A 22,729-nucleotide genomic window follows, 5' to 3' on the forward strand; every position below is an offset into this window, starting at 1 on the left:
GGAGGGGGCATGAAAGAGGCTTGGCGGAAAGGATTAGGTAGAGCCCAAAGGCATTTTACTCATACGTGAGGAATAAGAGAATGATCAGGGAGAAGGTAGAGCCGATCAGGGATAGTGGAGGGAACTTGTGCATGGATTCTGAGCAGATAGGGGAAGCCCTAAATGAGATTTTTGCTTCGATTTTCACGAAGGAGAGGAATCTTGTTGTGAATGAGAACTTTGAGCTGGGAAATGGGCCTGAACTGATCAAGATTGATGAGTTGATGTGCCAAAGCTAATTTTGGCAAACATTAAGATTGATAAATCCCCAGGGCCAGACCAGATTTATCCTAGGCTGCTCCAGGAAGTGAGAAAGGAGGTTGCTAAGCCTCTGGCGAAGGTCTTTGCTTTCTCACTCTCCACGGGAGTCGTACCAGAGGATTGGAGGGAGGCGAATGCTGTTCCTCTTTTCAAGAAGGATAATAGAGAAAATCCCTGGCAACTACAGACCAGTCAGTCTTACGTCTGTAGTCAATGAGGTTTTGAAAAGTATTCTAAGGGATAGGATTTATGACTGTTTGGAAAAGCATAGTGTGATTAAAGGCAGTCAGCATGGCTTTGTGAGGGGCAGGTCATGCCTCGCAAATCGTATTAAGTTCTTTGAGGTGGTGATGATAGAGGTCGACAAAAGTCAAGCAGTGGATGTTGTATATATGAACTTCAGCAAATTTCCCTGGTATGCACATTCATGAAGTCAAGAGGTACAGGGAGATATGGCTGTCTGGGTTCAGAATTGGTTGGCTGACAGAGGGAGAGTGTGGTTGTGGATGGAAAGTATTCTGCCTGGCGGCATTGGTGAGTGTTGTCCCACAGGGCTCTGTTCTTGGGCCTCTGCTCTTTGTAGTTTTTATGAATGACTTGGATGAGGAGGCTGTGGGCTGGGTTAGTAAATTTGCCAATGATACAAAGGTTGGAGGTGCCATTGATAGTATCGAGGATTATTGCAGGCTGCAGCGTGACATAGACAGGATGCAGAGCTGGGCTGAGAAATGGCAAATGGTGTTCATCCTGGGTAAATGCGAAGTGATGCATTTTGGAAGGTTGAACTTGAATACTAAATATAGGATTAAAGACAGGATTCTTCGCAGTGTGGAGGAACAGAGGGATCTTGGTGATCAAGTGCATAGATCCCTCAAAGTTGCCACCCAAGTGCACAGGGTTGTTAAGAAAGCATATGGTGTTTTGGCTTTCATTAACGCGGGATCGAGTTTAAGAGCCACAAGGTTTTGCTGCAGCTCTACAAGTCCCTGGTGAGACCACACTTTGAATATTGTGTCCAGTTCTGGTCGCCCTACTATAGGAAAGTTGCAGAGGCTTTGGAGAGGGTACAAAGAAGGTTTACAAGGATGCTGCCTGGACTGGAGGGCTTGCCTTATAAAGAGAGGTCAACTAAGCTTGGACTTTTCTCTCTGGAGAGAAGGAGGAAGGGAAGTGACCTGATCGAGGTGTACAAGGTAATGAGAGGCATGGATAGAGTCAGTAGCCAGAGACCTTTCCCCAGGGCAGGATTGACTGGCGCGAGGGGTCATAGTTTTAAGATATTAGGAGGAAGGTATAGAGGATATGTCAGAGTGAGGTTCTTAATGTGAAGAGTTATGAATACGTGGAATGTGTTGCCACCGATGGTGATGGAAGCAGAGTTATGAGGGACATTTAAGCGACTGCTGAACATGCACATAGACAGCAGTGAATTGAGGGGCATGTAGATTCGGTTATTTTATTTTAGATTAGGAATAATCCTTGGCACAACATCGTGGGCTGAAGGGCCTGTTCTGTTCTGTACTTTTTCCTATGTTCTATATTTTAAAGCAATGAGGGATAGGAGTTTAGCAAATCGACACAGTAGCACAAAAATTAACCCCAACCAAGGGAGGTGGTATTTGAAACTAGTGAATAAATAAAGTGCTGGAGGCTAGTACAATTGTAACGTTTAAAAGGCATCTAGATGGGTATATGAATAGGAAGGGTTTGGAGGGATATGGGCCGGGTGCTGGCAGGTGGGACTAGATTGGGTTGGGATATCTGGTCTGCATGGACAAGTTGGACTGAAGGGTCTGTTTACATGCTGTACATCTCTATGAATCTAAGTTCTGAAAAGATTTTAAAGGAGCAGGGCACATAAGATTGACAATGATTTTTGAGGTTGTGTGTGAAGTAACGTAGTCTGGAATGTAAAAATAAATGTGGCTGCTGTAATGGTATTTGTGCAGTGCAGATGGATATTATTTTACCACTTTCATCTTGATTGCAGTGATATGAGAGATTTGCCCAGGATGTGGACAGGAAAAGGGAAATAGTTTAATCACCAAAAAAAACCAAATAATTAAAATTCTTTACTAATTGCTTTTATTTTTGGAGGACATGATGTGACCCAAAGGATTTAGCATGGAGAAAATTTTGAAGGTCCTACAAATGTTAATCTTGAACAGTTCTCAGCTTTGTTCTTTTTTAAGAATTCAAATAATAAAGCAATGGTTAAAAATAGATCCTCAAATACCTTGAAGTAATGGAGATTGTATAAGTTTAGCCATATGATGGAAAAAGGGAAGGCATAGAACTTTATAATGCTTAGTCTGTAAATGTTGATTCTACCGCTGCTTTGTCTTTGTACCACAGATTGTAGATCAGGCTTTCACGCTCAACATTGTACAGTTAGGCATCCTCTGAAGGATATTTAACTATTTAATCGTAGCAAGAAAATCACTTGCAATTACTTCTCTTCCTGTTCCTGGACTGTCATCTCTGCTGTCCCCAAGGCCCTATCCTCCCACCAAGCTGAAGTGTCACCTGGATGCTGATTCTCTGCAACATCATCCAGAGGCACACTGTTCGATCTTATATGTGCAATGCTTTCTATCTCACCACCACATCCTTGCACTCACCTATAGTTAGCTAAGCAGTCTGATAATTTACTGACAACTAGAAGTGAATAAACAGACTTCCTCCAACAGGATTTTGGGAAGACTGAAGCCATTGCTGTTAGTCTCCTCTTCAAGGTCTGTCTGCTCGCTACTGACTCCAGCTTCTCCCTGATCATGGTCTTGAGATTAAGCCAGTCTTTTTGTGATCTTTTGTAAGATTTATTTACTAGATGAACTTCCAACCTCTTATTCAGGCCATTATTCAGATTGTCTATTTTTATTTCTTAATCATTACCAGACTTCATCTCTGCTGAAATCTTCATTTATGCCTTTGTTACCTCAAATGTTTTATCATTCCAACAGACGCCTGGCTAATCTACCCCATTCTCTTCTTTGTAAACTTGAATTTATGTAAAACTCTGTTGCTTTTGTCTTGCAGCTCATCCTTTTTCACTGTTGCTTCTGTGCTTGTTGGTCTACATTGACTTCCAGTCAAACCATGTCTTAAAATTCTCATCATTGTGTTCAAATCTCATGGTCTCATATCTCCCTATCTCTGGCTTTGCTCCAGCCCCACAATGCTCTGAGATATCTGTGCTTCTGTAATTCTAGCCTGTTGTGTATCCCTGTTTTTAATTGCTTCACAGTTGATGGCCGTTCAGGTGTGTCCCGATCTCTGGAATTACCTTCCTGCATCTTTGCGCTTTATTTTTTGTCATGCTCCTATGTACACTGAGACATTTTTCTGAGAAATTACAATTTTGTTACGATGAAAATGCTAAATAATTACAGGTTGATGGTGTTCTGTTTGGTTTCTTTGTATTGTGTATTGCTGAGATTACCTTTTTTCTGTACTGTTATTCGTTTGTGAAATGTCTGTTGTCATGGGATAGCGAAGACTGCTACTGTATAGAAATATGTAATAAAAGCTATTATACTGGGGGAAGTACATTGTTCATTTATTGTCCTTTTTTTTCAGCCAAAACTGTATATTGGCCGACGAAATGGGGTTAGGAAAGACTATTCAATCTATTACATTTCTTTATGAAATGTTCTTGAAGGGAATTCATGGCCCCTTCCTGATAATTGCACCTCTTTCCACAATCACTAATTGGGAAAGGGAGTTCCACACTTGGACAGCAATGAATGTGACCGTGTACCATGGCAGCCAGGCTAGCCGCCAAATGATTCAGGCATATGAGATGTACTTCAGGGATGCTGAGGTAAGGATGACAAATAACTTTTAAAAATCTGTGTTTCAATTTGAAGTAAACATAGGAATGCTGGAAGTGAATTGTTACAAACCAGTTTTCCCAGACAAAAAGATGTTTCAGATAAAAAGTTTTAAGTATCAAGTATTTACAAAGTGTATTATTTCTTTTTACAGATTAATTTTACTTGAATTTATTAGCCCTAATTTCTAGTTAACCAACTGTTATTGTTTGTATATTTATTTTAGTTGTTTTATCCCTTTTAGTATGCACAGGCTAGTTGACACTGGTCGTTAAAAATATGCATGTTGCTAACACAATTACAAGCATAAAACTTTTTTGTGATCTTAATGAGATGTGCACATTTCGGAGATCATTTCATGTATTTGCAACATTATTCCTTGGACACTTGCAATTTTCTTAAGCTTTTTTTAATGCTCCTTCCACCAGCATCTAATGACTGTTAAAATAGTTTGTTTTGGGGGTTTACTGACCTGCTGTATTAGTCACTAGTTCCATCACATGCTTCTTGAATTGTCCTTTTAATAGTTTCAAGTTAGATTTCACTTTGCTGGACATGTATTTTAATTGAAGTTATAATCTGATTGACTCTTTCTCCTTCCTTAGTCTCTCCGAATTTAAGAAAATTTGGTGTAATTCATCTATTTTTCAGACTGAAAATTCTCTAACTTTCTTGCTTGTTTGTATTGAGCAGTCTGAACTAATGGTTGCCCTCCTGGCTGCTTCTCAGCACTGCCATTGGTTCAGAAGTACTTGCCTGTTTTCATTCACCAATCTAACTTTGAGAATGTTTATCTGGTTAAGAGATCCAGATGACTACATTAAAATCTCTGCTATATCATTTTAAACAGAATACATATGCTGTTAAATTTGAAAAAAGCATAACTTAATTCCTCATTAAATTAGTTTTAATGTTAGTAAGTAGGTGTCTGTAATTTGTTTCTGCTGAAATAAGTTCTCATCACAAAGACGCACCTAGTTTAGCTTTGCTGACATGTCTCTCCAGAAAGACGGCAGTGTGATTTTGAAACGGCCTAGCATGGCCATGTAGTTAGGTTAGGGTTGTACAACATCACTACTAAATCTAAAACAAATGAAACTAGATTGACCTCTTGACATTGACCTCAGCACCAGAAACTGTAACAACAACTCCACCCCCATGTCCCTGCAGAGGCCCTTCCTAACATTTGGAAGCAATAGACTTCTGTTGAAATATTCATGGTCGAGAGTGTGGTGCTAGAAAAGCAGAGCAGTCATGCAACATCCAAGGAGCAGGAGAATAGATGTTTCAGACAAAAGCCCTTGATCAGGAATCCTTTTGCAGCACCACACACTCAACTCTGATATTCCTCACTTTCTCCATTCATGGAATCATACCTTAGAGGTGATGTCCCTGGCTACAGCTGAGTCTGCCCTCCCCGAGTATGCCATGGTCCATCGCCAGGACAGATCCCCAGAGGTGACGACACTGGCATACAGTCAAAAAAAAGGTTCCCTGCAAGTCTTCAGCATTCACCCCCACCCTTTCCTCTACCAGCAACATCAAACTAAGTTCAATGAAGCCATGCTAGAAGCAGCATCAGCTGTACTAAAAATGAGCTTTCTACTTGAGAAAAGTATCACAGCAGCCTATGTGCATGTCAAGCAGCTAAGTGATCCAATAACCAATGGATCAGATCTAAGCTTTGCAGTCTTGGAGCATCGCCTTGTGAATATGGTGAGCAATTAAATAATTTGCAGTAGGAGGAGATTCCACAAATATTCCAGTCCTCAATGATGAGGAAGCTCAGCACTTCAGTGTGAAATGCAAGGCTGAATGTTTTGTGGTCATCTTCACCCAAAACAAGGCTGTATAGATGGAAGGTAATTTGTAAAAGTAGCAAATGCACTGTGAGGAAAAACCATTTGGGCACCATGAATAAGTAGGCTTTGGAATGCACTGTCAGGAAGTTGGTGAGGGGCATGTTCAGCCGAGACATTCAAGACTGCATTAACTGATTACGTCAATAGGAACAATACTCAAGGTTATGGGGAAAAGGCAGAGAATAGTGTTGAGTTGTACAAACAGCCTCCCTCTGCATTTTAACAATTATGTGACCCCCATGCTGTTTTGACTGGATGATTCACCTTGGCCTCTTCCAAAGGCTGTTAGCATCACAATGCCAGTCTTCAGCCACTTCAGTTTACTCCATGGCATGTGCCTATAGCCTGCTGTTTCTGTTTATTGTCCTGCATTGCATCTTTGCCAGGTTAGAGAATGTTTTGAGAATTACTATTGAATCTGTTTCCAACACCTAGTGCATTCTAGATCACTGCTCTTTTTGCCTCTGTCCACACTCTGTGAGACAGAAAGGTCTCACAATATCTCCTAATTTACTCTTTAAAAAAAATGTTTGTATTTACCTCGTGCCATTTAGGATTTTATATATTAATTCATTTTTCTTGGTTGTTCTGCATCACAAAGAAACAGGATTGGTTAGAACTATATTCACTGGAGTTTAGAAAATAAGGGCGAGGGCAGGATCGGGTCTCATAGAAACCCATAAAATTCAAACAGGACCAGACAGGGTGAACCTCGGGAGAATCTTCCTTGTGACTGAGATTGCAGAACCAGGGGTTGCAATCTTAAGGATAATAAGATAGGCCATTTCAGACTGAAATGAGAAGTTTCTTCAGTTTGGTGAGCCTGTGGAATTCTCTGCCACAGAAAGTGGTTGAGTCCAAAACATTGACTGTTTTCAAGAAGGAGTTGTATATACTACTTAGGGCTAAAGAGATCAAAGGGTATGGTGAGAAATTGGGAACAGAGGACTGGGTTGGATGATCTGCTATGATCATATTGCGTGGTGACGCATGCTTGAAGGGCTGACTGGCCTACCCCTCAGCCTACCTTCTATGTCTCTAGGATCTCAGGATATCCCAGTGTGTTTTCCAGCCAAGAAGGTACTTGGGAAATGTATGGTACGTGACTCACTCATGTTTTTGAGCATCTGTGTGAAATGTTTCCTCTGGATTAGATTCCCTACAGTGTGGAAACAGGCCCTTTGGCTCCATGAGTCCACACCAACCCTCTAAAGAGTAACCCATCCAGACCCATTTCTCTCTGACTAATGTACCTGACACTATGGGCAATTTAGCATGGCCAATTCACCTGACTAGCACATCTTTGGATTGTGGGAGGAAACCCACGCAGACACAGGGAGAATGTGCAAACTCTACTTCCTACTAAAATGAGTGTTCCAGCTTCTCCAGCCTCTTCATATAGCTGACATTCTGAACCTATCGCACCATGCTAGTATATTATCTCTCCAAAACCTTGGCATCCTTCCTGAATTGTCAGGGCACAATTGACCACAGCATTCCAACGAAGCCCAACCAATGTAAGGATTTAGTGCAACTTCCTTGCTTTTGTACTTGGCTTTGGATATTTTCAATAAAGGATCCCAAAACAATTTTTAAGTGATATTGTCAACTTCTCCAGCTACCTTCAAAGATGCCCTCCCCATACCTCTGTTTTTGAACTCCCTCTATAACTTAACAATTTGTTCAATATGCACGTCCTCATTCCTCTTGCCAAAATGAAACATTTAAGATCTTTCTGCATCAGATTCATTTCACAAAGTCTGTCCTTCTGAAGTGTTTTGTTGTCCTGATTTGGTTTACTGCATCTCCAAATTTGGTATGATCTGCAAGCTTTAAATTATGCTCTATGGCAAGAAGAACAGCTGTTCTCATACTGACCCTTGGGAGAGCCACTTGCCTCATGCTTGGGGAAGAAAATGTTCACTGTTTCTCTTTGCTTTCAGTCTCTTAGCTTCGTATCCAGTCCTTTAATTCCATGGATTTCTGTATTGATGTAGGAATTTAGAGTGGGAATTTTGACAGGGAATTTACTTCGATGTAAGGTTTTTAATGAATGACTGATCAGGTTCCTCAGATTGCATATGGGGAATGAATACAAATAGTCGAAGGTCAAGTGGGGTTCCAAGAAGTAGTTAGAGAACGGTGTGCAGGTGCATTCGAATCCCTGTTTTGAATTCCTATATTCTATGTTTGTTTTTACATTCCATTATAATTTCCTATGTTCAGATTGATGGTGGAAGCTGCCTGTGTAAGCTGATCACATGCATACTCTTCTATCAGTGATGATGCTGGACATAGAAATTTATAATGGCAAAAATGGAGAGGAAGTGGATGCAAATGTAAGGTTTTTAATATTTTTATGTACATATTGAGAGAAAATATTTCAAATACTAAATTGTTCTGAGGTGGCATCCACTATTTCACCTTGCATTTGTGCTATCAATTGGTAGTTGCACTTTTTAATCGTCGCTGCTCTTGAATGCCATCAGATGTAGGAGCAGGAGTAGGCTATTCAGCCTATCGAGGTCAACTTCATTGGTCACTGACCTTCTCTTTCCTGCCTTTTCCCTATAAACCTGGATTTCTTTACTGATTAAAAAATCTATCTCAAGTTTGAATATATTTAACAACCCAGCTTCAATAGCCCTCTGTAGTAAAAAATTCCACAGATTCACTTTTCTGATAGAAAAAGTCACTCCTCATCTGTGTCTTAAATGTGCAACCCCTTAATCTGAGATTAGGTCTTGCATGTTCTGAGGGGAACCAACCTCTCCGCATCAACCCTGTCAAGTCTCCTCAGAATCTTTGACAAGATTGCCCTTCATTCTTCTCAATTCCAATGAGTATAGGCACAAGCAACTCAACATCTAAACATAAGATAGTCTCTCCATACTTAGTATCAGCCTTGTGAACTTTGTCTGGACTGCCTACAATGCCAGCATGTCTTTTCTCAGATAAGATACTTAAAATTATTTCAGTTCACAGTATTCAGCTGTGGTCTGACTAGTACCAAGTATGTTTTGAGCAGAACCTCCCTAACTTTTAAACTTCATTCTCTTTGAAATGAAGGTCAATATTCTCCTTCCTTTGTCTATGCTAGCTTTCTGTCAGTTATGGACAATTCATTGCAGTAGTTTGCTGTTTGTGAAGTATTTTGAGATATGAGAAATTTTAGTTTATAAGGAAGTCCATTATAATTCAGTGATGGCTTGAAAGGGAATCCACTTGCTTAAAATGTAACAACTTAATAACCTTGATTCTGTAAATATACTGAAGCAGGAGTTTGTGTTTTCAGTTTGAAAGTATAAATTAAACTTGATCTAACTTGTCCTATTCAAAGGGTCAGATCATTCAGGGAGCATACAAGTTCCATGCCATCATCACTACATTTGAAATGATTTTAACTGATTGCCCAGAATTACGCAATATTGCATGGCGTTGTGTGATAATTGATGAAGCCCATAGACTGAAGAACCGAAACTGCAAACTTTTAGAAGGACTAAAGCTAATGGATCTGGTAAGTGTATTTTCTGAATGATAAACATTGAATGAAATGTTGGTGAATGCTATTAGAATCTGCTAGAAGTGACTTGGATAATCTCTGACAGATGCGCAACGTCTCTCACCACATGGTTTAAATTCACACACATTTAGCAGTTTGAGATTTGCCATTTCACAACATCTTCATGTTTTGCAAATCTAGAAGTCTTTGAGATCAAGTGATTTTTTTTTGTTACTGTAGGAACATAAGGTACTGCTGACTGGAACACCATTACAGAATACTGTAGAAGAGCTTTTCAGTTTGTTAAATTTCTTGGAACCCTCTCGATTCCCCTCAGAGATCAACTTTTTGCAAGAATTTGGTGATCTGAAAACTGAGGAACAGGTAGATGATTAAGATGTACTGTATTTCAAAGGGCAGCAATTAATTTTCTGGGAATAAAATGGGGCAACTAATAAACATCTAATCATTCATCCTTTGTGAAAACAGTCTTTACTCTGATGTTTAAAAATGATTTGCATTTTAATTACATAGTAATGTTAAATGAGGGAAATGTATTGCACGTGATATTTATAAATAACAGCAAAAAAAATTGTTCACCTCTACCAATTATGTATTGATGCATACTGCACTGTATTGATAGCATATTCTAGAAATGTCCTGAGCAATTAGCAATTCATGTAATATGTACACAGTAAATGAGTAAATTGAAGTTTGCAATCTAATCTTAGCCCATATGGCCCCTTCAAACTCCCTGAAGTTGCTTTTTAAATTGTGGCATTGAACTCAAGTTACAACCTTTTGATTCCATCCAAAGTATTTATTTCAGAGGCTGTTGTGTAGTATTCTGTGCACTCAGAGTTGAATAACTATTACAGGTGCAAAAACTTCAGGCTATTCTGAAACCAATGATGTTGAGACGCTTGAAGGAAGATGTAGAAAAAAATCTGGCTCCAAAAGAAGAAACTATAATTGAAGTAGAACTCACCAACATTCAAAAGAAATATTACCGTGCTATCTTGGAGAGAAACTTTACCTTCCTCTCTAAGGGAGCTGGTCAAACCAACGTGCCCAATCTTCTGAACACTATGATGGAACTGAGAAAGTGCTGTAATCATCCATACCTAATTAATGGTGAGCACAGTTTATTTTTACTGACTATTTTTGGAAAGCTTTAATGGTCTAACACAGCGATTGGTTAAATGTCATAACCATTAAGATACTTATGCCACAAATTCTAAACATGATCTCAGTGGTCAGTTTTGATGACGAGCTAAGTAGCTTAGGCTGTTTAAGAATATTTGTTGAAAGGTTTTCAACTTAGAATTTCTGTTGCAATGCCACAACATAAATACAACAGTGCATCCAATCAGAAGTCTTTTAAAGAGGAGGTTTCTCCCTTCCCTGATGGGAGCAAAGCAAGTATATCTTCCAATTCCGGGGGGATTGTTTTACAGGTTAATCACATCATGTTTCATGTTAATACTGTTTGTAGATCTTCGTAAGATAATGGGGACAGCCCATAACTGAAATGAATTTCAGAAACCATAGGTGTTGTCTTTTCAGCATCTCATTTCTATTGGTTTTTTTCAAATCAGCGGAGTGTTGCAATCTCCATAGGCACTGACACCTGTAAAAATAAATTTGAACTTCCATTTAATAGCTGTAAGGAAGACACACAAGATTGAAATGGAAATAGAAATTGCTGGCAAGACTCAACAGGTCTGGCAGCATCTATGAGGAGAAAGCAAAGTTACCATTTTGAGTCCAGCGACTCCTCTTCAGACCAGACCTGAGTTTTGCCAGTAGTTTTTTTTCGGATTGCAGTTCTTAGATTTGCAAAACTTTGAGTACTAATGAAAAGAAAACCCGTTTTGTCAAATGTTTGTCATTTTCCAATCACCAGGATATACTGCAAGAATATCAATTCAAGGCAGAGACAGTATTTATGTCACATGAGAGAAGGGTGTTGATTGGTTGGCAAGGGGACTTGATTGGTAGAGTCTTACACACTCATTGTGTATTAGGTCCCCATGCCAAACATTTGGCAATCTCTCACATAGTGTAAATGTTGGCTGCGCCCTTGAATTGATATCCTTGTGAATAACTTTAATAAAATGCCTGTTTTCAGCCTTATCTGTTCGGTTGAATGTTACAGAAATATTAAAATGGATTCATAAATGTTTTTATACAAGGATGTTAGGACATTTAGGATAATAGAGTTGGTTGATCATCTCTTCTCAGTAAATTGACACAATAGTTGTATCCATCAAATGTTCTTCACCTTTGAAACTGACATGCTCTTAAATGAGTTGGAACTTTATTTCCCCTCTTATATTAGAAATAGTTTGAAACTTATCATTGCTCACTGCGAATAGAGTCATAAAGATGTACAGCACAGAAGCAGACCCTTCGGTCCAACATGTCCATGCCGACAAGATATCCCAACCCAATCTAGTTCCTATTCATATACCCATCCAACACTCACTTAAATGTTGCAGTTGTACCAGCCTCCACCACTTCCTCTGACAGCTCATTCCATACACGTACCACCCTCTGCGTAAAAAAGTTGCCCCTTAGGTCTCTTTTATGTCTTTCCCCTCTCACCCTAAACCTATGCCCTCTAGTTCTGGACTCCCCCACCCCAGGGAAAAGACTTTGCCTATTTACCCTATCCATGCCCCTCATAATTTGGTAAACCTCTATAAGGTCACCCCTCAGCCTCTGACGCTCCAGGGAAAACAGCCCCAGCCTGTTCAGCCTCTCCCTATAGCTCAAATCCTCCAATCCTGGCAGCATCCATGTAAATCTTTTCTGAACCCTTTCAAGTTTCACAACATCTTTCTGATGGGAAGGAGACCAGAATTGCACGCAATATTCCAACAGTGGCCTAACCAATGTCCTGTACAGCCGCAACATGATCTCCCAACTCTAGTACTCAATAAAAGAAAGCATACCAAACGCCGCCTTCACTATCCTATCTACCTGCGACTCCACTTTCAAGGAGCTATGAACCTGCACTCCAAGTTCTGTTTGTTCAGTAACACTCCCTAGAACCTTACTTTTAAGTGTATAAGTCCTGCTAAGATTTGCTTTCCTTTCCCAAAATGCAGCACCTCGCATTTCTCTGAATTAAACTCCATCTGCCACTTCTCAGCCCATTGGCCCATCTGGTCCAGATCCTGTTGCAATCTGAGGCAACCCTCTTTGCTGTCCACTACACCTCCAATTTTGGTGTCATCTGCAAACTTACTAACTGTACCTCTTATGCTCACATCCAAATCATTTATGTAAATGACAAAAAGTAGAGAGCTCAGCAGGTGCGATTGTATTTTATCTCCTATGTGTGTTTTTTGATATTTTAAAAAAATGATAAGCCTGGTGTGATTCAGACTTTGAGCTGGCTTCTTTGTTCATTTTTTGGTATGCATAGGTGCCGAAGAGAAGATATTGGAGGAGTTTAAAGAGACACACAATCCTGATACACCAGATTTTCAGCTTCAAGCTATGATCCAAGCTGCTGGCAAGCTAGTGCTGATTGACAAGTTGCTGCCAAAACTCAAGGCTGGTGGCCACAAGGTGCTGATATTTTCCCAGATGGTGCGCTGTTTGGATATTCTTGAGGACTACCTCATTCAGCGAAGGTGAGGCCAGAACTACTCTATAAATAAAAATTCATTTTGCAAAGTAGTATAGCATATTAACGTTCCAGTGCAGCAGTATTTGGAGCATCGTGATGTGGGTTTGTATCAAAGAAATGAAGAGTATCAGATCTCGTAACTTGTTGCAATGATATGGGCTGTCAAGAAATTGAAACAAGCAAGGCAACTATATGTGGCAACATTTGCACTACCAAATTTATAAGTTAAGGATATTGGGTACCTTCCCATGACTGTTAATTGATGTAGTTATTGAGGAAACCGGTATTGCAGGTGGAATTTTAAAGTCGTCACGTGAGTGATGCCTCTTAAGATGAAAGATGCCTTTACTGCTTTGTTATCCATCACTTTCATGTACTTTGCCAGATCAGGCACAGTGCCAGTGAAACACAAGAATAGTTACACTTTTCTCCAAAAATGCATTTCAATTCTCACCTTTTGAATCAGTTTTTGAAATTGCAGAAGGAAGGCTTTTATTTTCTGCTCAGTGACATTATAGGAGATTGTACAATGTTAAAAGACAACAAATTATTTCAATTAATCAACCACTGGCATCAACACTGGGTAAAATCTCAGCAGTGCCACTGGGATAATCTACACTAGAACAATGTTGGGATTAGTGTTCTGGGGAGTTGTATAACTGGGGTCATAGAGAGAGAGGCTACTAGCTACATAGTGGGGTTGAGGCAACAAGTTAAGGAAAATCTGATATTAAAGGCAGGATAAGGTGAGAGCAAGGTACTGTTAAGGGAATGATCAGGGCGACAGGAGAAGACAGACCATGTAAATATAAGAATGCACCAACAAACGACACTAGAGATTGTAAAAATAATAGAATTAAAAGCAGACTGTCCAAATGCAAACACAAATTGTCACAAGACAGGATTGATAATGCAAAAAGAAGTGAACAAGTATAGAGTAATTGTGATTATGGTATCATGGCTGCAGGGTCATCAAGGTGTGATGTGATGGTCAGAGGTTTTGACTGTTTCGGAAGAAGTAAAAAAAGAAAAGGAGGTATGGTAGCACTAAATAAAAGGATAGAATAGTGAGAGGATCTTGGATTGGAAGATCAAAATGTAGAGGTGCTTTGGGTGGAGCTACGAAACAACTCTGTGCAGAAAGCACCTGTAGAAGTGTTTTTCTTTCAGGCTGCTAATTGGTAGCAGTAATGTCAGGCGTCATTTGAATCAGAAGTCATATGGACAATTAAACAACTTACTGGAGGAAGAGACTCCACAAATCCTCAGTGATGGAAGAGCCCAGCACATCAGTGCAAAAGATAAGATTGAAACTTTCGCAGCAATCTTCAACCAGATGTGCCGAGTGGATGGTCCATCTCAACCCCTTTTAGTGGTCCCCAGCATCACAGATACCAGCCTTCAGCCAATTCGATTTACTCCACATGATATCAAGAAATAGTTGGAAGCACTGGCTACTTCAAAGGCCACTGGCCCTGACAACATTCTGTAGCATTGTTATTCATTCGTACTGAAGACCGTGCTGCAGAACTTGCTGCTCCCCTGCCAAGCTATTCCTGTATAGTTGCAGCACGGGCATCTACTTGGTTTACAATTGGAAGATTGCCCAGGTATATGCTGCACATAAAGAGCAGGACAAATCCAACTCAGCCAATTTGAGACCCATCACTCTACTCTTATTCATCAGTAAAGAGATGGAAGGGGTCATCGACAACGCTATCAAGCAGCACTTGCTCAGCAATAACCTGCTCAGTGACACCCAGTTTGGGTTCAGCGAGGGCCACACAGCTCCTGGCCTCATTACAGCCTTGGTTTACACATGGACAAAAGAGCTGAATTTCAGAGGTGAGGGGAGGCTGACAGCCCTTGACTAAGTATGGCATCAAGGAGCCCTGACAAAACTATAATCAATGAGCAGTGGAACAAACACTCTGCTGGTTGGAGTCATACTGAGCACAAAGATGGTTGAGGTCAGTCACCACAGCCCCAGGACATCTCTGCAGGAATTCCTCTGGGTAGTGTCCAAGACCCAACCGCCTTCAGCTGCTTCATCAATGACCTTCGCTGTTATCATAATGTCGGATGACTGCATAATGTTCAACACCAGTCATGACTTCTCAGATTCTGAAGCAGTCCATGACCAAACACAACAAGATCTGGACAGTATTCAAGCTTGGGCTGACAAGTGGCAAGTAACATTTGTGCCACACAGATGTCAGGTAATGACCATCACCAATAAGAGACAATCTAACCACCACCCCTTGACATTAAATGGTGTCACAATCAGTGATTCCTCCATTAACAACATCATGGGGTTACCATTGGTCAAAAACTTAACTGGACTCACTATATAAGCACAGTGGCTACAAGAGCAGGTGAGAGGCTAGGAATATTGCAGTGAGTAATTCCCCTGACTCCTCAAAGCCTGTCCACTATCTACAAGGCACTAGTCAGGTGTGAAATGGAATATTTCCCATTGCTTGGATGAGTGGAGCTCCAACAGAACTCCAGACGTTTGCCACCATCAGGACAAAGCAGCCCTCTTGATTGGCATCACATCCACTCCCTCCGTCCATACTCAATGCACACTACTGCTGCTATCTACAAGATGCATTGTAGAAAATCAGCAAAGGTCCTTAGAGGGTACCTTACTGACCCATGATCACTTCCATCCAGAAGGATAAGGGCAACAGGGAATACCATCACCTGCAAGTTCCTCTCCAAGCCACTCACCATTCTGACTTGGAAATATATTGCTGTTACTCCACTATCACTGGGTCAAAATCCTTCCATGTCCGCCACATATTCACCTGCACCTCCACACACATCATTTACTGCATCCGATGTGGCCTCCTCTATATCGGGGAGACAGGCTGCCTACTTGCGGAACGTTTCAGAGAACCCCTCTGGGACACCCAGACCAACCAACCCAACCACTCCGTGGCTCAAAACTTCAACTCCCCCTCCCACTCCACCAATGACATGCAGGTACTCCTCCATCGCCAGACCATAGCAATACGACAGCTGGAGGAAGAACGCCTCATTTTCTGTCTAGGAATCCTCCAACCATAAGGAATGAACTCAGATTTCTCCAGTTTCCTCATTTCCCCTCCCCCCACCTTGTCTCAGTCCCAACCCTCGAACTCAGCACCACCTTCCTAACCTGCAATCTTCTTCCTGATCTCTCCGCGCCCACCCCCACTCTGGCCTATCACCCTCACCTTAACCTCCTTCCACCTATCGCATTTCCAACGCTCCTCCCCCAAGTCCCTCCTCCCTACCTTTTATCTTAGCCTGCTTGGCGCACACTCCTCATTCCTGAAGAAGGGCTCATGCCCGAAACGTCGATTCTCCTGCTCCTTGAATGCTGCCTGACTTGCTGCGCTTTTCCAGCAACACATTTTTAGCTCTGATCTCCAGCATCTGCAGTCCTCACTTTCTCCAAGTTTGCATTCGAAACTGGCCTTTCTGAAAGAAGGCAATGAATGGTGGTTGATAGAAGATACTCACCCTGGAGTCCGGTTACTAGTGGTGTGTCACAAGGATCTGTTTTGGGACCACTGCTGTTTATCATTTTTACAAATGACTTAGATGCAGGCATAGGTGGATGGGTTAGTAAATTTGCAGACGACACTAAAGTCGGTGGAGTGGTAGACAGTGTGGAGGAATGTTGCAGGTTGCAGGGGGACTTGGATAAACTGCAGAATTGGGCTGTGAGGTGGCAAATGGAGTTCAATGCTGCTAAATGTGAGGTGATGCACTTTGGGAAGAATAACAGGAAGGTAGAGTACTGGGTCAATGGAAAGATTCTTGGTAGTGTGGATGTGTAGAGGGATCTTGGAGTCCATGTACATGGATCCCTGAAAGTTGCCACCCAGGTTGATAGTGCTGTTAAGAAGGCATACGGTGTGTTAGGTTTCACTCGTAGAGAGATTGAGTTCCGGAGCCGCAATATCATGCTGCAACTATACAAAATGCTAGTGTGACCACACTTGGAATATTGTGTACAGTTCTGGTCACCATATTTCTGGAAGGATGTGGAAGCATTGGAAAAGGTGCAGAGGAGGTTTAACAGGATGTTGCCTGGTCTGGAGGGAAGATCTTATGAGGAAAGACTGAGAGACTTGGGTCAGTTCTCATTGGCAAGAAGGCGGCTCAGAGGGGATTTGATAGAGACATACAAGATGATCAGAGGATTAGATAGGGTAGACAGTGGAAGTCTTTTTCCTAAGATGACATCAGCTTGTAAGAGGGGGCATAACTACAGGTTGAGGGTTGATAGATTTAAGACAGACATCAGAGGCAGGGTCTTTACGTCGAGAGTGGTAAGGGCGTGGAATGCCCTGCCTGCTAATGTAGTCACCTCAGCCACGTTAGGGAGATTTAAATAATCCTTAAATAAGCATGTGGATGATGGGGGACTGAGCTGAGAATAGTTCACAGGTCGGTGCAACATTGCGGGCCGAAGGGCCTGTTCTGTGCCTGTATTGTTCAATGTTCTATATGTTTAAGACCTAGAATTTGTATATCATCCTATTTACAATATTATTTACTACTTCCTCAACAAAGTTAAATGTACTGTTGAAACATTCCGTAAGACTAATAATTTGGTGAACTTGTGTAGAGTTCATTTTTGCACTATCGTACCCGCCTCTGATTTCCCAACTTTGGCTAGGCTACCAGGAATGCTGTGATGATGTGGTGAATCTTGAATGAATCTGCTTCCTGGCTTGTCATGAATGTACCATGTACTTCGGGTAACTAGTGAAAGGATTGGTCCACTAAAGGATAATGAAGGAAGGCTGTGTGTCGAACCTGAGAGAATGGGTGAGATTCTGAATGATTACTTTGCATCAGTGCTCACTGAGCAGAAGGACATGATGAATGTTGAGATTAGAGATAGAAGTTTGATTAGTCTGGATTGCGTTGATATAAGTAGGGATGATGTGTTGGGTAGGCTAGAGGTTAAGGTGGAGAAAGTGAGGACTGCAGATGCTGGAGATCAGAGCTGAAAATGTGTTGCTGGAAATGTGCAGCAGGTCAGGCAGCATCCAAGAAATAGGAGAATCGACGTTTCGGGCATAAGCCCTTCTTCAGGAATCTGAAGTTACAAATTGAGGTTAAGGTGGACAAATCCCCAGGACCGGATGGGATCTATCCCAGTTGTTAGGGAGGCAAAAGAGGAAATACCTGGGGCCCTGACAGATATCTTCGTACATCCTCAAACACAGGTGAGGTGCCGGAGGACTGGAGGGTTGCTCATGTCCCCCTGGACAAGAAGGCTAGCCGGGATATTCCGGGTAACTACAGACCACGAGCCTGATGTCAGTGGTGGGAAACTTGCTGGAGAAGGTTCTGAGGGATAAAATCTATTTATATTTAGAAAAGGATGGGCTTATCAGTGATAGGCAACATGGTTTTGTATGGGAGGAGATCATGCTTTACCAACTTAGAGTACTTTGAGGAAGTGACCAAGTTGATAGATGAAGGAAGGGCTGTAGATGTCATATACGTGGACCTTATTAAGGCTTTTGATAAGTTCCACATGGTAAACTAGTAGAGAATGTGAAGTCAGATGGTGTGCAGGGTGTTCTAGCTAGGTGGATAAAGAACTGGTTGAGCAACAGGAGACAAAGTCGTAGTTGAAGGGAGTTTCTCAAAATGGAGAAAAGTGACCAGTCATGTTCCACAGGGGTCCGTGCTGGGGCCACTGTTGTTTGTAATTTACATCAATGGAAAAGGGCATTGTTGGTATATCATGTTTGCAGATGACATGAAGGTTGGTGGAGTAGCTGAAAATGTAGGATACTGTCAAAAAATACAGGAGAATATAGATAGACTGGAGGACTGGGCAGAGAAGTGGCAGATGGAGTTCGATCCAGGCAAATGTGAGGTGATGCATTTTGGCAAGTCCAGTTCAAGAGCAAATTATACAGTGAACGGAAGAGCATGGGAAAAATTGAGCAGAGAGATCTGCGAGTTTAGATCCATTGTACCCTGAAGGTTGCTGCACAGGTGGATAGAATGATTGAAAACACATATAGTATGCTTGCCTTCATCAGACAGGGTATTGAGTATAAGAGCTGGCAGGTCATGTTAAAATTGTACACAACATTGATTAAGCATTTAGAATCCTGTGTACAGTTCTGGTCGCCACATTACCAAAAGGATGTGGACGCTTTGACGAGGGTGCAGAGAAGGTTTACGAGGAGGTTGCCTGGTATGGAAGGTGCTAGCTATGAAGAGAGGCTGAGTAGGTTAGGTTTGTTTTCATTAGAAAAAAGGAGATTGAGGGGGGACCTGATTGAGGTTTACAAAATCATGAAAAGAATAGACAGAGTAGATAAAGATAAGCTTTTTTTCCCAGGGTAAGGGATTCGACAACAAGAGGTCACGCTTTTAAGATGAGAGGTGGAAAGGTTAAGGGGGATACACACAGCAGGTACTTTACGCAGAAGGTGGTAGGTACCTGGAACATGTTGCAGGCAGGTAGATTCATTTAAGATGCGTCTGGACAGATGCATGAGTAGGTGGGGAGCCGAGGGATACAGATGCTTAGGAATTGGGCAGCAGGTTTAGACAGTAGATTTGGACCGGCACAGGCTTGGAGGGCGGAAGGACCTATTCCTGTGCTGTAAATGTTTTGTTCTTTGTTCCAGATGGTTCAAATAATGGTGACAACATTAGACATGATTTTCTGCCTGCTGAATTGGTTGAGGAATGGTGCATTACCTAAGTGATTGCAAAATGAGATATGAGGTTGTACCCTTACCTGCAATTGGGCTTTAAGTGTAGATTTTCTTTTCTTAACCCACTCACCACTACCCAAAACAAAACTAACAACTATCCCTACCCCTAACCAAGTATAATCTGGTCCATGTTTTAGAGAATTGCTATTAATAATAAGTCTGTTCTTGTTGAATTGCACGAGATGGTGAGGTATGTTCTTCAAGAACAGAAGGTACAACCATGCTTGTTTGATCTTAAATTTGTGAATGTGCATTTCTAAAGAGTGGCTGTTACAGTGCAAAATCTCTGCTTTCTATGCAAACATAAGAAAATGTTAGACGGTAGAAGACCAACTTTAAGCTTGCCCAATACTGCTGTGAAACATCAACACAAATTCCTGGAGAAACTCAACAGGTCTGGCAGCATCTGTGGAGAGAAGGTAGAGAGCTAACATTTTGAGTCCAGTGATCCCTCTTAAGAACAGTTCAAAACATTCAGCCGGCAACACTGTAATCCTGTCTCAAGAGGAGTAGGGGAATTTTGCTAAAGCTTACTCTTGGCCGAAAGATTGGCTCCATGTAAAAGGAAACTTTAGAGTTCACCACCATCTCAAGTTGTTGTGTGACCAGCAACAGTCAGAATAACCGATTGATCAGTTCTTCACTGAGTCCTGTCGAGGACAAGGAAGTGGCATCTCTCCTGGCGCAGGCAAAGTTGAAGATGTGCAACACATGCCTTCAAACAAAGAAAAGCTGCAGAGAAGTCTTGGATTTTCTAATTTCTTCATACTATATTTAGTGAATCTTTCTGAAAAGTGTAGTCATTAAGAATTCTTTGAGGAAAAGCTTTCCAAAACACAAGAATGATGGTACAAGCACATGATGCACATGGAATTGTGGAATAGTTTAATCTACGTGTTAGACAGCAGGTCAGTCATACATTTTACCCAAGGAACCTGGTCACCCACAAAGGTATTTAAAGTGTGCAGTGAGTCTAAATCTTTGGAAAGCACAGCAATTAATTAGACCAATTAACCTTGATGTCTATTATGGTGTATCTACCTATTGTATGATATAGTCTCTGATCAAGCCAGAGGCAAGTCCTGTTCTGTCTTGAAAATTCGATGGATTAGTGTTCATCTCATGAGCTGGCAGGCTGGATCACAAACACACTATTCTCTTGATAATGAAGGACCTTCTAACTTCTACCCTTCTCTTGTCGTAACATAACCTCGAAGTGTGAGCCTTAGTCTTTCCTCACCTAGATGTTTGCAATAAGTTATGTACATAAAAAGCCTTGATCAGATGAGTCTGTTTCTCTGAAGTAAACACAGGTTTTCTTCGAGCTTATCTGGAAAGCTCAAGTTTTTAAAACTCCAAATCAATTCTGTATTCTTATCGACTTGAATTTAGAAACTGAATGTGATTGAGAAAGTTTGAAGGTATCAGTTGATTCTGTGGAGGTTGTCAAGGAAACAGATGTACAGCACAGAAACAGACCCTTCGGTCCAACGTGTCCATGCTGACTAGATATCGTAACTAATCTAGTCCCAGCTGTCAGCACCTGGCTCACTTCCTCTTCCTATTCATATAGCCATTCAGGTGCCTCCTCCACTTCCTCTGGCAGCTCATTCCATACACACACACACACACACACACACACACACACACCACCCTCTGTATGAAAAAGATACCCCTTTGGGTCACTTTTATATCTTTCCTCTCTCGTCCTAAACCTGTGCCCTCTACTTCTCCCCCACCCAGGGAAAAGACTTTGTCTATTTATCCTATTCATGCTCCTCATGATTTTATAATTTGGAAATGCCAATGTTGGACAGGGGCAATCTCACAACACCATGCTATTGTCCAACAGATTTATTTGCAAGCACTAGTTTTCAGAGCGCTGTTCCTTCATCAGGTGGTTGTGGAGAATAACCCACCTGATGAAGGAGCAGCACTCTGAAAGCTAGTGCTTCCAAATAAACCTGATGGACTATAACCTGATATTGTGTGATCTTTAATATGATTTGATAAGCCTCTGTAAGGTCACTCCTCAGCCTCTGACACTCCAGGGAAAACGGCCCCAACCTCTCCCTGTAGCTCAAACCCTCCAATCCTGGCAACATCCTTGTAAATCTTTTCTGGACCCTTTCAAGTTTCACAACATCCTTCTGATAGGAAGGAAACCAGAATTACCAAATTAATTAGATTTAACATTTAACTATCACAGAATATTAGATGAGGAAATAAAAAGCACCACATTTAGAGAGAGGGCATGAACTTTAAGTATTGTTTGGATAACAAAATAGTTGGTGACATAATTTTAGCAACTGTGCAGCAATCAACAAAAGTCAGCTTAATTTTAATGAAATTAATAAAGTTCAAGTAGAGAAAGTCATGCTCAAAGTAAATACTGCACTGTTAGTGTGTACAGACATGTGATATTCAATTTGATCACTAAGAATCCATTGAGGAACAATTAAATGCTATGATCAGGTGACTATAAAGCCTTTCTGGATGGCTGAGCTTTGATATGCTAAAACACATTTCTCATCCTAATTTGTTTAGTGATCTGATCATGCGATAAATGGAATGTACTTATAAAGGAGCTGGAATTTTCTGATTGTAGTCAATATTTGCACAAATCTGGCAAGTGGAAGCTTTGACGCATTTACTGATTTGAAAATGAGGATGTTTTGGATTTGGTAAGACCACTCTTTGAGTCTATTGTACAGTTTTGGTCTCCTTTCCAAAGGAAAGATATAGTTGCCACAAAGGGACTGCAACGAAGGTTCGCCAAACAAATTCTGAGGATGGGGAAGTGGGCGTGGAATTGTTCTATGAGTGAGAATTAAATAAATTGG

At 41.2% G+C, this 22,729-nt stretch overlaps 1 protein-coding gene across 3 annotated transcripts in view; it reads left to right on the top strand.

The window, feature by feature from the left end:
- Positions 1 to 22,729, top strand: part of chd7 (chromodomain helicase DNA binding protein 7) — a 343,180-nt gene that overhangs the window by 230,253 nt on the left and 90,198 nt on the right. For all 3 annotated transcript variants that reach the window (XM_060822645.1, XM_060822642.1, XM_060822647.1), the window contains 5 exons: positions 3,880 to 4,123; positions 9,336 to 9,512; positions 9,738 to 9,881; positions 10,376 to 10,631; positions 12,931 to 13,141. In XM_060822645.1, coding sequence (XP_060678628.1) covers positions 3,880 to 4,123; positions 9,336 to 9,512; positions 9,738 to 9,881; positions 10,376 to 10,631; positions 12,931 to 13,141 — 1,032 coding nt within the window. The remainder of the gene's footprint in view (positions 1 to 3,879; positions 4,124 to 9,335; positions 9,513 to 9,737; positions 9,882 to 10,375; positions 10,632 to 12,930; positions 13,142 to 22,729) is intronic.

Source organism: Hemiscyllium ocellatum, chromosome 4, assembly GCF_020745735.1.
Source record: "Hemiscyllium ocellatum isolate sHemOce1 chromosome 4, sHemOce1.pat.X.cur, whole genome shotgun sequence".
Taxonomy (NCBI): Eukaryota; Metazoa; Chordata; class Chondrichthyes; order Orectolobiformes; family Hemiscylliidae; genus Hemiscyllium; species Hemiscyllium ocellatum.